Below are 15,661 nucleotides of genomic sequence, written 5' to 3' on the forward strand. Positions count from 1 at the left end.
GCACTCCAGCCTGGGTAACAAGAGCGAAACTCCGTCTCCCAAAAAAAAAAAAAAAAAAAAAAATATATATATATATATAAAATGATAAATACTCTCATATAGCATATTTATACAGAACATCTATTTATCAAGAATAAGCAGGAAATCTACAGTGTCTTTTCAAGCTTATTCAGTTTGGTCCACAGTTACCTGATTACAATCCAGCATGCTTCTTGCCACAAATCCGGGGTGATTTCATCATCATCCTCATCATATTGCATATCTGCAAAAACAAAATATTGTACTCATTTGCAACGAGATGCCACTTAGTTAACATCTTGCTCTTATGACTTTACATATGACTTTACGTAGCAGAAACATTATTTTCTTTCTGCTGAATAAGTAATCCTTTCACCCCACTTTTCTAAACTTCAATTACATTAATAAAATAATTTATGTCTATGTCACACAGGTATTCTTCCAATATACAAAGAGGCTTACTAGTAAGGTTCAATGTAAGTTGTATGAATTTTAAGTTTTCCATTTTATCGATCAATAAGATTTTCAGAGACTAGAGTCAGAGAACAGGGTAAGGGGGAGAGCCATGGAAGGATTCCAACAGCTGGGCAACACCCTAAGGTGGGGTGATCTATAACAGCAACATTTCATACATGTACAGTTATGAAAGATTGCATTTTCCAAACATGGCCACAAGCCTATCTCCCATCCCACACGGTCTTCTATAATGTGATCTTAACACTCCTATCATCAGATATAGTGGTCTATGCATCCTTTCCTTGAATCCGGGTAGACTTTGACTCTCCTGTAACTAAGAGAATACAACTAAAGGCCAGGCGCGGTGGCTCACACCTGTAATCCCAACATTTTGGAAGGCCGAGGCGGGTGCATCACCTGAGGTTGGGAATTCGAGACCAGCCTGACCAACATGGTGAAACCCCATCTCTACTAAAAATACAAAATTAGCCAGGCATGGTGACACATGCCTATAATCCCAGCCACTCGGGAGGTCAAGACAGGAGAATCACTTGAACCAGGGAGGCAGAGGTTGCAGTGAGCCAACATTGCACCATTGCGCTCCAGCCTGAGCAACAAGAGCAAAGCTCTAACTCAAAAAAAAAAAAAAGAATGTAGCTGAAGTAATGATGCAATGCTGAATGGCTTCAAAAGTCAGATCAGAAAAGGCAATGCAGTTTCTGTCATGTATGCTAAAACACTTGCTTCTGGAGTCCTGAGCTGTCATTAAAAAGTCATACACAGGCCAGGCACAGAGGCTCAGGTCTGTAATCCTAGCACTTTGGGAGGCCAAAGGTGGATGGATCACCTGAGGTCAGGAGTTCAAGATGAGCCAAGCCAATATGGCAAAACCCAGTCTCTACTAAAAAATACAAAAATTAGCTGGGCATGGGGGCACATGCCTGTAATCCCAGCTACTCAGGAGGCTGAGGCAGGAGAATTGCTTGAACCCAGGAGACAGAGGTTGCAGTGAACTGAGATGGCACCACTGCACTTCTGCCTAGGCAACAGAGCAAGAATCCAACTCAAAAATTTTTAAAAAAAAAATTTAAGTCAAACACTATTCTGAAGCTGCTACATTCTGAGGAAGCCCAAACCGTAAGGAGGGGCCACTTACAGATGCTCCATTAGCAATTTTAGTCCTTGAGCCCTTCTAGGCTATGTCTCATGTCAGAAATGAGTGTCAATACTATAGATCATCCGTCACCCAGCTGTCAACACTCAGCCTTAATGACTTCCCAAATGAACAAGAGTCACAGTGGAACACAGGCAAGTCATGCCTGCTATGCCCTGTCCAAAATCTTGACCTACAGTATCCATGAACATAACAAAGAAATTTTTTAAGTAGCTAAATTTTAGGGTAGTTGTACAATAGTAATTTATGCATTCAAAAAAATCAGTGTGCATTGGTCCTCCAATATTAGTCCAATCTTCTTACGTGAAAGAATAAGTGTGCTGTATTTTTGGGGTTTATTCTAATGTACACAAATATAGCCTGTAAAACCTAAGAGCTTTGGGTTCAAAATCTGATACATATACAAAAGAAATTTTTAATACATCCTTCTTGAATGGACTGAAATTATTAATCCTTACACATGGGGAAAGGGTAAGAAAGACAAAACTAACTACGATAGCTCAGAGATTTCTAGCTTTGATGAGAGATTAAAAGCTAGTATCACTGCCACACAGGAGAAGCAAGTAAAATGGTAGAAGGAGAAGAGGTCATGATTAAGTCAGCTTTAGAGATATCTGTAAATCACATACCCCTTCAAATACTTCTAGTAGGCACACGTGTATGAACATAAACTCAAATGAACAGTCTAAATTATAGACAAAGAACATGTGACACATAGTAGATATACAATGACACATAACAGACGTATATCTATTACGTGTCAATAAACGTTTTAAACTTTGAAAAAAAAGTATGGAGTTGGAATCATTAATAAATGAGCAAGAGAAAAAGGAGATTTTACACAGAGAAGGGAGACTGAAGGCAGGGTATTTGGGAACACTTTTGTTTAAGAGTCATATGAAAGAAAATGAACCCATAAAGGAGACTCATTTATTCATCCATTCATCAAATTTTTTCTGAGGCAGGACGCAGTGGCTCACGCCTGTAATCCCAGCACTTTGGGAGGCCAAGGTGGGTGGATCCCCTGAGGTCAGGAGTTCAAACCAGCCTGACCAACATGGAGAAGCCCTGTCTCTACTAAAAAAAAAAACACAAAAAAATTTAGCTGGGCGTGGTGGCACATGCCCCTAATCCCAGCTCCTCGGAAGACTGAAGCAGGAGTAATCACTTGAACCCGGGAGGTGGAGGTTGCGGTGAACCGAGATCACATCAAGCCAAGATCGCGCCATTACACTCCAGCCTGGGCAATAAGAGGGAAACTCCGTCTCAAAAAAAAGAGCTTAACTTGTTTCCATATGGATGACAGAAATCTGACACTTTCACGTAGAAAGAAGCCAGCTAAAAAGGAGTCGCTAAAAACTGATGAGGACATACCTAACAAACATTTTAGAGGACATGGGCATGAATAAAATGTAGGTTCACTGCTAAAGCAACTCGATAAACTCTCTTTTTTTTTCCACAGGATCGTTATACATGACTAGTAAGAATACAAAATTAGAACAATCACCACTGTGGTGGTCACTTGGCACCATTTGGCAAAAATGTTTTAAAGGTGCATATCATTTGACCTGACAATTTTATATGTAGGAATGTATACTACAGGCATATTTGGGCAAATTATATGTACAAGATTATTCACTTTCAGCACTTAACAGAAAAAGTCTAGAAATAAATCAAATCAAATATCCATCAAGAGACTAGTTATATTACATCCACACAAACTAGGTAGCTGGGGGTGGGGGCAGGGGCGGCAGCAGGTGATGCTCTGTGCGTACTGACAAGAACATCTCCATTAAGCAAAATCTAAAAGTGGAGAAAAGTGTAAATGTTACCTTCTGTCCTTAAAAAAAGAGAAAACAATCCCATTTATATTTGCTTAAATATGCATAAAGAAACTGTGGAGGCTGGGAGCAATGGCTCAGACCTGTAATCCCAGCAATTTGGGAGGCCGAGGCAGGTGAATCACTGAGGTCAGGAGTTTGAGATCAGCCTAACCAACAAGAAGAAACCCCATCTCTACTAAAAGTACAAAAATTAGCTGGGCATGGTGGTGCATGCCTGTAATCCCAGCTACTTGGGAGACTGAGACAGGAGAACTGATTGAACCAGGGAGGCGATGGTAAGTAAGCCAAGATTGTGCTGCTGCACTCAAGCCTGGGTAACAGAGCAATACTCTCAAAAAATAAAAAGAAACTGTGGAGTGATAAGAACCTATTATAACAGTAGTTACCTACTGTGGAGAGTTCAAACTGGGCAAATGGTAGGTAAGAAGGAGACCTAACACTTTAACTTTTTTTTTTTTTTTGGAGACAGGGTCTCACTTTGTCCTCAACTTACAGCAGGGTCAGCTTCCCAGACTCAAGTGATCCTCCTGCCTCAGCCACCCAAGTAGCTGGGACTATAGGTGAGCACCACCACACTCCAGCTAATTTTCCTATTTCTTACAGAGAGGGGATCTCCCATGTTGCCCAGGCTGGTCTCAATTGTTAAAGTAGCCACTGCATTTTAACCTTTTTAAATTTTCCGGTTTGTGAGCTATGAAAATATATTACCTAGCCAAAAATTACGCTTTAAAAAATCTTTTTTTCTGTTTTTCTTCTACTGAGATAGTAGTTAACAGGGAATATGATGATGCTAATAAATTTCTGGAACACAAGATATTAATGAGAAAGAAGTTTAAACAGCTTTAAAATTTAAGCTTTTGGGCAGGCACTGTGGCTCACGCCTGTAATCCCTGGATTTTGGGAGGTCAAGGCAGGCGAATGGCTTGAGATCAGGAGTTTGAGACCAGCCTGGGCAACATGGCTAGACCCCATCTCTTAAAAAAAAAAAGAAAGAAAGAAAAACACACACACACCAAAAAAGAGGCAAGGCGAGGTAGCTCACACTTGTAATCCCAGCACTTTAGGACGCTGAGGTGGGCAGATCACAAGATCAGGAGTATTAGACCAGCCTGGCCAACAGAGTGAAACCCCTCTCTTCTACTAAAAACACAAAAATAAACTGGGCATGGTGGTGGGCACCTGTAATCCCAGCTACTCGGGGGGCTGAGGCAGGAGAATCGCTTGAACCCAGGAGGCGGAGAATGCAGATAGCCAAGATCGTGCCACTGCACTCCAGCCTGGAGCTAGACTGAGTCTCAAAAGAAAAAAAAAAAGTTTAAGCTTTTGCTTCAATTTTTTCCATCTAATTTATCAGAAGTTGCTGAGGAAATAGAGATGTTAGGCGTGGCCACAGAATTAAGAGCTAGAAGAAAATAAGGTTTGAATTAGTAGATACGGAGAATGGAAAGGGCAGCTACCGAAAGGGCAGCTACGGAAAAGGCAGCTACGAAAATACACTAGACTCGACTAAGTTTTTTTGTTTTTTTTTTTTTGAGACGGGTGTCACTCAGGCTGGAGTGCAGTGGCGCAATCTCGGCTCACTGCAACCTCCGCCTCTTGGGCTCAAGCGATCCTCCAGTCTCAGCCTCCTGAGTAGCTGGGAATCCAGGCGCACGCCACCACACTCAGCTAATTTTTCTATTTTTAGTAGATACAGGATTTCCCCCATGTTGGTCAGGCTGGTCTCAAGCGATCGGCGCGCTTCGGCCTCCCAAAGTGCCAGGGTGAGCCACTGCACTCGGCCACTACTAAGAATTGTATATGCGCAAAGAAAAAGCTATACATTGGTCCTGTGCAGAAGAATATATATCATCTGAGAACTGTGGCATTGTGACAAGAAGTTTAAAAGCCATCCTTTAAGACAATTTCACTTACAAAAAGCATGAAGAAATGTGAGACTAAACCGAGTTTCGCCTCCCACCCCCCTTCTCCAATATTCTTTGTCCCAGTGTATTTCCAGGGCCTTCCGCACTTCCTTGCACATGCTGACATCAATTGAGCTATTCAGTAAGTCGACTGTGGCTTTTAGGATAATTTTTAAAGGGTGCCCTTTGCTTCAGACAAATTCAAAACAACGGAATTTATCACAACGGAATTTATCTTACGGTTCTGCACGCTACTTCAATACAGGAGGCAGGGATAAGATCAAAAGAAACGAGAAAGGGCTGAGAACAGCAGTGAACCTAGCCGGCAACATTAATGCTAAGTTCCCTGCACGCTCCGCCCCTCCCTAGCCCAGGTTCGTTCCGGGCCTGGAAGGTATGGTAACAAGGCTGGGGGACTGTGCGGCCCGCGCGTGGGAAGGCCCCAAATCCTCCATCCGACCACTTCCCCACGCTTCCCTGCTTAAATGGACCGCCATGGCGTGTGTTTTCAGTGTTCACCTACCCTCATCCGCGTCGTACATACTGCCGAACGATTCCCGAGTTCCTAACTCTAGAAACCGAAAAGACAAAAAAGCGCACAGAAGCCACCAACGCCTGGAGCTAGGGACAAAGTAACTTCCGTCTCCAGTGTTCCCAGAATACTATGCGTCTCACACCAAAGGCCGCCCACAAGAACGCCAAAGTTAGGATCTGCGCCTGCGCAAAGTGTAGGGCGCGCTGGGGCTGGCGTTAGAGTTGCCTACGCGCAAATTGTGTGCCGCCGCTGTCGGTGGCTGATTGAGAGGAGAGCTCCCGCAATTTGCGGTCGGACTCGTCCCGTGAATGTTTTATTTCTGCTTGTTTTTCAATGTTGTTGCACAAATAACGACACCTGAAAACAAAATCAAGTATGCTTACTAATGAAAAGTATTCGTTATGTGAATCCGCGACATTAGGATGCTCAATTTATTTGCCTTTATAAGGATCAAAACAACACGAAGCTATGTTTTATTTTTATTTATTTATTTAATTTTTGAAACTGAGTCTCGGTCTGTTGCCCAGGCTGCAGTGCAGTGGAGTGATCTCCGCTCACTGCAACTTCCGCCTCCCGGGTTCAAGCGATTCTCCTGCCTCTGCCTCCCAAGTAGCTGGGATTACAGGCGCGCGCCACCATGTCCAGCTAATTTTTGTATTTTTAGTAGAGACAGGGCTATGACCATGTTAGCCAGGCTGGTCTCGAACTGCTGACCTGAGGTGATGCCCCCACCCCCACCCCACCCCCCCGCCTCGGCCTTTCCAAGTGCTGACAGACGTGAGCCACGCGCCCGGCCGGAAGACCCTTTTTAAATGTGATTTATTAAGGACTGCTTGTGATAGCAGTGAGGCGTTAAAGAAGCTTGAAAGTGAAAAACCCAAGCACAGGCAGACCTCTTCTGCCCACCTAACTTAATCCTCCGGGCCCTTTGCCGCAGCTTTAAGTAGGTTCTCAGTCTCAGAGCTTTAATCGCGAGAACACAAGGGATTAGCCAGGAGAAGAACCAGGACACCTCCCAAGTACCCACGCGCTTTGGTCTCGGGTCTCGCGCGCCTCGGGCCCTAGTGCGCGCGCGAGCTTGTGGCTCCGCCCCTCCGCCTAGAGCTACTTCCTCATGCTGCCGGCGCGCCTAACGTTCAGGCTGTTGAGCCCTTTCCTGCGTGGATCCGTTCCCACGGCAGCGCGCCATGGCCTCCCGGAGCCGTTCCTGGGGAGGAGGTGCCCTGCTGCCTCCTCCTTCCGGCGCTCATCGAGGCTGGGACGCGAGATTCCTCATGACTCCGTGGACACGGAGGGCTTCGGAGAAAGTGCTGACATGCGGGAGCATTTTCTCTTCCCAGAGTACCTCCTCGAACCGGAGCCGGAACCCACCCCCAAAGAGCAGCTGCGGGAGCTCCAGCAGCAGCAGGAGGAGGAGGAAAAACAGAGGCAGCAGCGGCGAGAGGAGCGGCGACAGCAAAACCTACGGGCCAGGCTCCGGGAGCACTGGGTTATGAGGCACCCGGACCCGGCAGTGCAGCCCAGCGGCGTGAACTGCTCGGGCTGCGGGGCAGAGCTGCACTGCCAGGACCCCAGCATGCCAGGCTATCTGCCCCACGAGAAGTTCCTCCGCGCGGCGGAGGCAGACGACGGGCTGGCGCGGACCGTGTGCCAGCGCTGCTGGCTGCTAGTGCACCACCGGCGCGCTCTGCACCTGCAGGTGAGCCGCGGCCAGTACCTGGAGCTGGTGAGCGCGGCTCTGCGGCGGCCGGGGCCCTCCCTAGTGCTCTACATGGTGGACCTGCTCGACCTGCCCGACGCCCTGCTGCCCCACTTGCCCGCGCTGGTGGGATCCAAGCAGCTGATCGTGCTGGGAAACAAACTGGACCTCCTGCCCCAGGATGCTGCTGGCTACAGGCAGAGGCTGCGGGAGCGACTCTGGGACGACTGTGCCCGCGCCGGACTGCTGCTGGCCCCTGGCCACCGAGGGCCACAGCCCCCCATCAAGGACGAGCCACAGGACCGGGAGAATTCGAATCCGTCGGACTGGTCCCGCACTGTGGTCAGGGACGTGCGGCTGATCAGCGCCAAGACCGGCTATGGAGTGGAAGAGTTGATCTCTGCCCTTCAGAGCTCCTGGCGATACCGTGGGGACGTTTACTTGGTGGGCGCCACCAACGCCGGCAAATCCACTCTCTTTAACACACTCCTGGAGTCCGATTACTGCACCGCCAAGGGCACCGAAGCCATCGACAGGGCCACCATCTCCCCTTGGCCAGGTAGGTCTGAGGAGGCTCGCCCTCTTCGTTTTCTGACAAGGTAGACGTCTGATCCTGGCCGAGGCACCGAGTACATCCTCCCTTAATGTCCACTACGCTGCCTGAACCCTTCTCTTTAAAATTCTCTCCCCACTCTGGTCACACCTCTCTTCTGTGTCAGCTTACTGCTAGGAAAAATTGAGGATGTGTTGTTGTAATTTTCTAACAGAAGTGATTATGGAGCACTTCTCTGTCCCCAGTCACTAGGCGCTGGAGATACACCAGGGAACAAAGCAAGGAAATGGAAAGTTCCTGTTCGGGAGATTTGCTTTGTGACTACTTTGTATGTTGTTCTAGAAAGTGTGCGTTCTTTTTACTGTGTGAGCCTCTCTCCACCCCTCAATCTTACTGTTCACATCTTGAGTTTATTCATATGAAACCAGTGTACTATACACATACAACATGTGAGTAATTCGTTAATGACATTTGTGATTTTGGTTTGTTTTTGAGATGGAGTCTCACTCTCGCCCAGGCTGGAGTGCAGTGGCATGATCTCAGCTCGCTGCAACCACCGCCTCCTGGGTTCAAGTGATTCTCCTGCCTCAGCCTCCCAAGTAGCTGGGATTACAGGCATGCACCACCACACCCGGCTAAGTTTTGTATTTTTAGTAGAGACAGGGTTTCACCATGTTAGTCAGGCTGGTCTTGAACTCCCGACCTCGTGATTCCCCCCCCCCATCTCGGCCTCCAAAGTGTTGGATTTACAGGTGTGAGCCACCACACCCAGCCTAATTTTCGTATTTTTAGTAGAAATGGGGTTTCACCATGTTGCCCAGGCTGATCTAGAACTCCTGACCTCAGGTGATCTGCCTGCCTTGGCCTCCCAAAGTGCTGGAATTACAGGCAGGCACCACCATACCCAGCTAATTTTTGTATTTTTAGTAGAGATGGAGTTTCACCATGTTGGCTAGGCAGGTGTCCAACTCCTAACCTCAAGTGATTTGCCCACCTTGTCCTCCCAAAGTACTAGGATTACAGGTGTGAGCCACAACACCCAGCCCATTAGTGCAATGATGTGTGGCTTCCCCAGGCTCAGTGGCTCACATCTGTAATTCTAGTACTCTGGGAGGCCAAGGCAGGTAGATTGCTTGAGCTCAGGAGTTCAAGACCAGCCTGGGCAACGTGGTAAAACCCTGTCTCTACTAAAAATGCAAAAATTAGCCAGGCTTGTTGGCGCATGCCTGTAGTTCCAGCTACTCAGGAAGCTGAGGTAGGAGAATCACCTGAGCCCAGAAGGCCGAGGCGGCAGTAAGCCCTAATTGGGCCATCTCACTCCAATCCTGCCTGGACAACAGAGTGAGACCCCCAGAAAACAGAAGTATCAGCCTTGTGACTTTAAGAAACTTCTGTGGCCAGGTGCAGTGCCTCACATTTGTAATCCCAACACTTTGGGAGGCCGAGGTGGGCAGATCACCTGAGGTCAGGAGTTCCAGACCAGCTTAGCCAACATGGTGAAATCCTCGTCTCCACTAAAAATATACCAGGCTTGATAGTTGGTGCCTGTAATCCCAGCTACTCAGGAGGCTGGGACAAGAATCACTTGAACCTGGGAGGCTGAACCGAGATCGCGCCACTGCACTCCAGCCTGGGAAACAATAAGACTGTCTCAAAAACAAGAAAGAAAGAAACTTCTGTAATCTGTAATTGGAAAATGAGTCCTTCTATGGTTTAAATTTTTTTGTTTGTTTTTGTTTTTGTTTTTTGAGACCGAGTCTCACTCTGTCGCCAAGGCTGGAGTGCAGTGGCGTGATCTCTGCTCACAGCAACTCCCACCTCCCAGGTTCAAGCGATTCTCCCCAAGTAGCTGGGCCTACAGGGGCACACCACCACACCTGGCTAGTTTTTTGTATTTTTAGTAGAGACAGGGTTTCACCATGTTAGCGAGGATGGCCTTGAACTCCTGACCTCAAGTGACTCACCCGCCTGGGCCTCCCAAAGTGCTGGGATTACAGGGTAGGCCACCATGCCAGACCAGGTTTAAATTTAAGTTGACAAAACTTGACTGCACCATTTGTTCCCTTGAAACCAGAGTTTCGTTCTTTTCTGTCTTGCACTTTGAATTTTACACAGAATTACTTTTATACTGGATGGAAATGTAATAAAAATGGAAAGAAATTGGGCCTGCAGATTTTGGATTCAAATTCTGGTTTGAACCTTGTGAGCCAGTCTCTTAACCTATTTCCTCATTTGTAAAGTGGCAGTAATTTTATATTTTATTACAGTAACCAACACAGTGTAGAGCCTCAAAAATGTTCATTTTCTAACCCCCATTCCGTTTTCTAAAGATGTATTTATTCTGTGTATTTCAGGTACTACATTAAACCTTCTGAAGTTTCCTATTTGCAACCCAACTCCTTACAGAATGTTTAAAAGGCAACAAAGACTTAAAAACAATTCAACTCAAGCCAAAGACGATCTTAGTGAGCAAGAACAAAATCAGATTAATTTCCTGAAAAAACATGGTTATGTTGTAGGTAAGCATCCTCTGTGGGAAAACCCTTGTTGGTACTATGCTAAAATCCTTTGTTAAGCAACCTGAAATACAGCTGTCTGAGGCGAGCCAGTTTTTGTGGGGAGAGACTGCCAGCCTTATTCTGCAACAAAGAGGCCCTTTAGCGGTAAGGGTACTGTTTAGAAACCCAGAGCAGTACAAGTAGTAAAGTTTTGACTCCATGCGGCAGCTTTAGATTAGGTTGTCTGTCTTTTCTTGGTACATCTTTTTAGGCTTTCTTTAAAACAGTTTGATTTCCACACACCCTCGCCCCCACCACTCCAAGTACACAGCCAGCCACACCCTTGATTATTTCAAGAGTCTGACTCCCACTGCATTTGGAAAAAAAAAAAAGCAAAAGTGTCATTGTAGTCTCACTTTTATATACTATAATCCTAGTAACTTGTTTGAGGGAAACATAAAAATTCTGTCTGGAGTCAAAAGTATTAAAAGAGTGACTAATAACCTTAATATAACTTGTTCTAGGAAGAGTTGGAAGGACATTCTTATATTCAGAAAAACAGAAGGATAAAGCGCCCTTGAAGGATAAAGTTCCCTTTGAGTTTGATGCTGATTCGCTTGCCTTTGACATGGAAAATGAACCTGTTATGGGTGCACCCAAATCCACCAAACAAGTACAATTGACTGCACAAGATGTAAAAGATGCCCACTGGTTTTATGACACCCCTGGAATTACAAAAGAAAATTGTGTATGTATTTGGTTTCTTTTAGAAACATTTACTTTTCTTTTGTTTTTTAGTGGGTTTATGTTGAATCACCTGCTGCCCAGATACAGCCAATTTATCAAAACAGAGGAATTGCAATAGAGAAAAAGTATAATGCACATAGAGCCAGCTAAACTCAAAACTGGAGTTTTTATTACTACTCATATCAGCCTCTGAAACATTTACTTTCAATTACACAAGTACTACAGTCTTAATTGGCAGAAAACAGGAAGAAACGAAGTATACTTCCATTTTAGACTCAGTTCTGATTCATTCATAAAAGCTGTTTAGGGATGAATCTATATCCCATCAAGTTCTCTATTCCATTTGATAGACTTCATTGCTGTCAACCAACTTATTTTATCATTGTGATTGTTACCTTAATTAGGGAAACATTTACAGAAGCCTAGGTTTTGAGGCTGGAAAAAAACATGAATATCCCTGAAGTCCAGCTCCCTAGTCCCTGCTTGAATTACCTCTTTAATATATCCATCAAGGGGTCCTCCATCTTGAACTGAAAGGAGTGACTCACCATTAGCTGAAATTGTGTCACGTCACCTTCCCAGATAACCCATTTGGGTCTTTGACCTTCTGTTTGTATTGAGTGTATTGAGCTGAACAGCCTCCCTATGACATGTACCCATTGTTACCCAAAGCCATCTGGGACTAACATAATACCTATTTCCCTTGCCAGACTTTGAAATACTTTAATATCCTATCTCTTCTTCACCTACCCCTACCCTTTCTTCACTTTTGTTAGTTTATCCAGCAAATATTGAGCATTTACTATGCTGACAATCTGGGATTATTTGTCTTCATTCCCTACAGCACTGCTGCCTGAGAAACAGGCTATTCATTGTACCAGGCCTCTTCAGAGTGTTTTCTATGTTTGTTCTTAAAGTGTGACACTGAGAACTAAGTGCTCTCAGGTGAGCATGAGTTAGAATAGCATTAACTCCACCTGTCTTATCCCTGTGCCTCTGTTTAATCCAGTTGCTCATGGATAACTTTGGGTCTCATAGGTAACTTTGACTTTGTCGAATTAAATTCATTCTATATCTTATTCTGTTAAATATTCATTAAATCTCATTACTTTTTTTTTTTGAGACGGAGTCTTGCTCTGTCGCCAGGCTGGAGTGCAGTGGCGCAATCTCGGCTCACTGCAACCTCTGCCTTCTGGGTTCAAGCAATTCTTCCACCTCAGCCTCCCGAGTAGCTGGGACTACAGGCGCGTGCCACCACACCCGGCTAATTTTTGTATTTTTAGTAGAGAGGGGGTTTCATCATGGCAAGGATGGTCTCGATCTCTTGACCTCGTGATCTGCCCGCCTCGGCCTCCCAAAGTGCTGAGATTACAGGCGTGAGCCACCGCGCCCAGCCCTCATTACTTTTATATTTGCAATTTGAATCTTCATTCAGATCATTGATTGACTCAAATGTGCATCCAGGATACAGGCTCACAGCAGATTCATTAATCAAGTCCTTTGAATCTAGTTGCCGACCAGTTTCTGAATACTCTAATTATCTCCGTATCTCCCTACGAAACCACATGGGTTTCTTAGGTGCTTTTTTTGGCCTCATCAGGAACACTTACATTCTCAGAATTGTATTCTATTTGGTGTCCCCTGTCATTGAATCATAGACCTTTTAAATCTATTGCCCTCCTAGAATAATTGCTCACGCCATCTTTTCTTCCTTAGCAGTCCATAAGTTCAGAACTGCTTTCTTTTTTTGAGATGGAGTTTCGCTCTTGTTACCCAGGCTGGAGTGCAATGGCGCGATCTCGGCTCACCACAACCTCCTGGATTTAAGCAATTCTCCTGCCTCAGCCTCCTAAGTAGCTGGGACTACAGGCATTCGCCACCATGCCCAGCTAATTTTTTTGTATTTTTAGTAGAGATGGGGTTTCACCATGTTGACCAAGATGGTCTCGATCTCTTGACCTCGTGATCCACCTGCCTTGGCCTCGCAAAGTGCTGGGATGATAGGCGTGAGCCACCGCGCCTGGCCAAGAACTGCTTTCTTTTTTTTTGTTTATTTTGAGACTGAGTTTCGCTGTTGTTGCCCAGACTGGAGTGCAATGGCACGATCTCGGCTCACCGCAACCTCCGCCTCCTGGGTTCAAGCAATTCTCCAGCCTCAGCCTCCCGAGTAGCTGGGAGTACAGGCAAGCACCATCATGCCCAGCTAATTTTTGTATTTTTAGTAGAGACGAGGTTTCACCTCGTTGACCAGGATGGTCTTATCTCTTGACCTCGTGATCCACCCGCCTTGGCCTCCCAAAGTGCTGGGATTACAGGCGTGAGCCACCGCACCCGGCCAAGAACTGCTTTCTAATCACTTTAGTTTTCTATCATTCCTTTCTATCACTTTAGCTAATTTAAGTAATTCTCTTTTTTTTTTTTTTTTGTTTTTTTGAGATGGAGTCTGACTCTGTCGCCCAGGCTGGAGGGCAGTGGCATGATCTAGGCTCACTGCAACCTCTGCCTCCTGAGTTCAGCATTCTCCTGCCTCAGCCTCCCAAATACCTGGGATTAGAGGCATATGCCACCACACCTGGCTAATTTTTGTATTTTTAGTAGAGATAGGGTTTCACCAGTTGGCCAGGCTGGTCTTGAACCCCTGACCTCAGGTGATCCACCTGCCTCAGCCTCCCAAAGTGCTAGGATTACAGATCATGAGCTGTTATGCCCAGCCTAATTTTTCCCTTTCAGATGCTATTAGATCAGGAGTAGTAGTTACTTCAGTCATATACCCTTTGTGAAATACTTGTGTCAGAAAGGCAAGAATTTACAAAATACTAGACAGGAGAATGAGAACCCCAAAATTTTAGATATAAAAGTCTTGTCAGCACTAGTAGTTTGCTTCTCTTGTCAGTTTACAGGTACACTTATTTGACTTCTTGAACCAGAGTTGGCTAAACTGAACCAAGGATCTCTGTTGTGAAATGGAAGTATTAAGACTCAGGCTCAGCACAGTGCCTCACACCTGTAGTCCCAGCACTTTGGGAGGCCAAAGTGGGAAGATTACTTGACCTCAGGAGTTTGAGGTCAGCCTAGGCAACATAGCGAAACCATTATCACTACTAAAACTACAAAAAAATTAGCTGGACATGATGGTGCATGCCTGTAATCCCTGGAAGCTGAGGCAGGAAAACCGCTTGAACCCAGCAGGTTGCAGTGAGCCGACATCACGCCACTGCAGCCCAGCCTGAGCAACAGAGTGAAACCCTGTCTCAACAAAAAAGAGCAAGAGAGACAAGGTTTCCCCTGATGCGCGCCACCACACCCGGCTAACTTTGTATTTTTAGTAGAGACCAGGTTTCTCCATGTTGGCCAGGCTGGTCTCGAACTCCTGACCTCAGGTGATCCACCCACCTCAGTCTCCCAAAGTGCTGGGATTATAGATGTGAGCCACCATGCCCGGCCTCTTGATATTCTTTGTTGTTGTTGTTGTTGTTGTTTGAGACAGAGTTTTGCTCTTGTTGCCCAGGCTGGAGTGCAATGGTGTGATCTCAGCTCACCACAACCTCCACCTCCTGGGTTCAAGCTATTCTGCCTCAGCCTCCCGAGTAGCTGGATTACAGGCATGCCCCACCATGCCCAGCTAATTTTTGTATTTTTAGTAGAGACAGGGCTTCTCCATGTTGGTCATGCCAGTCTTGAACTCCCAACCTCAGGTGATCCACCAGCCTCAGCCTCCCAAAGTGTTGGGATTACAGGTGTGAGCCACTGCACCTGGCCTTGTTATTCTTAAGAAAGAAGTTTGCAAGATTTTTGTCCGATTTTTACCTTCTTTTTTAACCAGATTTTGATTTCTTAAATCTCTTCAGAATCTTGTACTTCTGTCTTTCCTTTTCTGTTTTTCTCTAGTCTCTTCAGGAATTTTTCATCCGTAAAAGGGACTTATTACAAATCATAGGGATAAATTATAAATCCTCACTGTTATAAGCATAGGAGATTTGTAACTTGCTCTCATTCTCTGCTAAATATTTGTGGAAAATAAGGAAATTGAAGACCAGAATTTAGAAAGAGGTTCTTCAGCCACTATACTTGCACCTAGAATGGAGTAACCATTTGCATTTAATGCATATGTACTTACCACTAGGACATGAGGTTATATAACCCATTCCTTTAAACTGAAATTACTCCTCCCCACAAGCCTTGATAAGGAGAGCATATATTTCCTTTTTTTTTTTTTTTTTTTTTTTTTTTTTT

At 45.4% G+C, this 15,661-nt stretch overlaps 2 protein-coding genes across 6 annotated transcripts in view; one reads left to right on the plus strand and one right to left on the minus strand.

The window, feature by feature from the left end:
• POLR2B (RNA polymerase II subunit B) overlaps nt 1–6,288 on the minus strand; it is a 71,298-nt gene extending 65,010 nt beyond the window's left edge. For 3 of the 4 annotated variants that reach the window (XM_037733017.1, XM_017513256.2, XM_017513258.2), the window contains exons 1-2: nt 5,920–6,288; nt 190–262 (exon numbers count right to left, since the gene is read on the minus strand). In XM_037733017.1, coding sequence (XP_037588945.1) covers nt 190–262; nt 5,920–5,938 — 92 coding nt within the window. In that variant the 5' untranslated portion in view covers nt 5,939–6,288. The remainder of the gene's footprint in view (nt 1–189; nt 263–5,919) is intronic. The other variant, XM_017513257.2, reaches the window with a different exon arrangement.
• A 384-nt stretch (nt 6,289–6,672) lies between these two features.
• Nucleotides 6,673–15,661, plus strand: part of NOA1 (nitric oxide associated 1) — a 14,705-nt gene continuing 5,716 nt past the window's right edge. Inside the window, exons 1-3 of one of the 2 annotated variants that reach the window (XM_017513263.2) lie at nt 6,673–8,189; nt 10,538–10,702; nt 11,206–11,429. In XM_017513263.2, coding sequence (XP_017368752.1) covers nt 7,046–8,189; nt 10,538–10,702; nt 11,206–11,429 — 1,533 coding nt within the window. In that variant the 5' untranslated portion in view covers nt 6,673–7,045. The remainder of the gene's footprint in view (nt 8,190–10,537; nt 10,703–11,205; nt 11,430–15,661) is intronic. The other variant, XM_017513264.2, reaches the window with a different exon arrangement.

Source organism: Cebus imitator, unplaced genomic scaffold, assembly GCF_001604975.1.
Source record: "Cebus imitator isolate Cc_AM_T3 unplaced genomic scaffold, Cebus_imitator-1.0 Scaffold490, whole genome shotgun sequence".
In the NCBI taxonomy this organism is placed as follows: Eukaryota; Metazoa; Chordata; class Mammalia; order Primates; family Cebidae; genus Cebus; species Cebus imitator.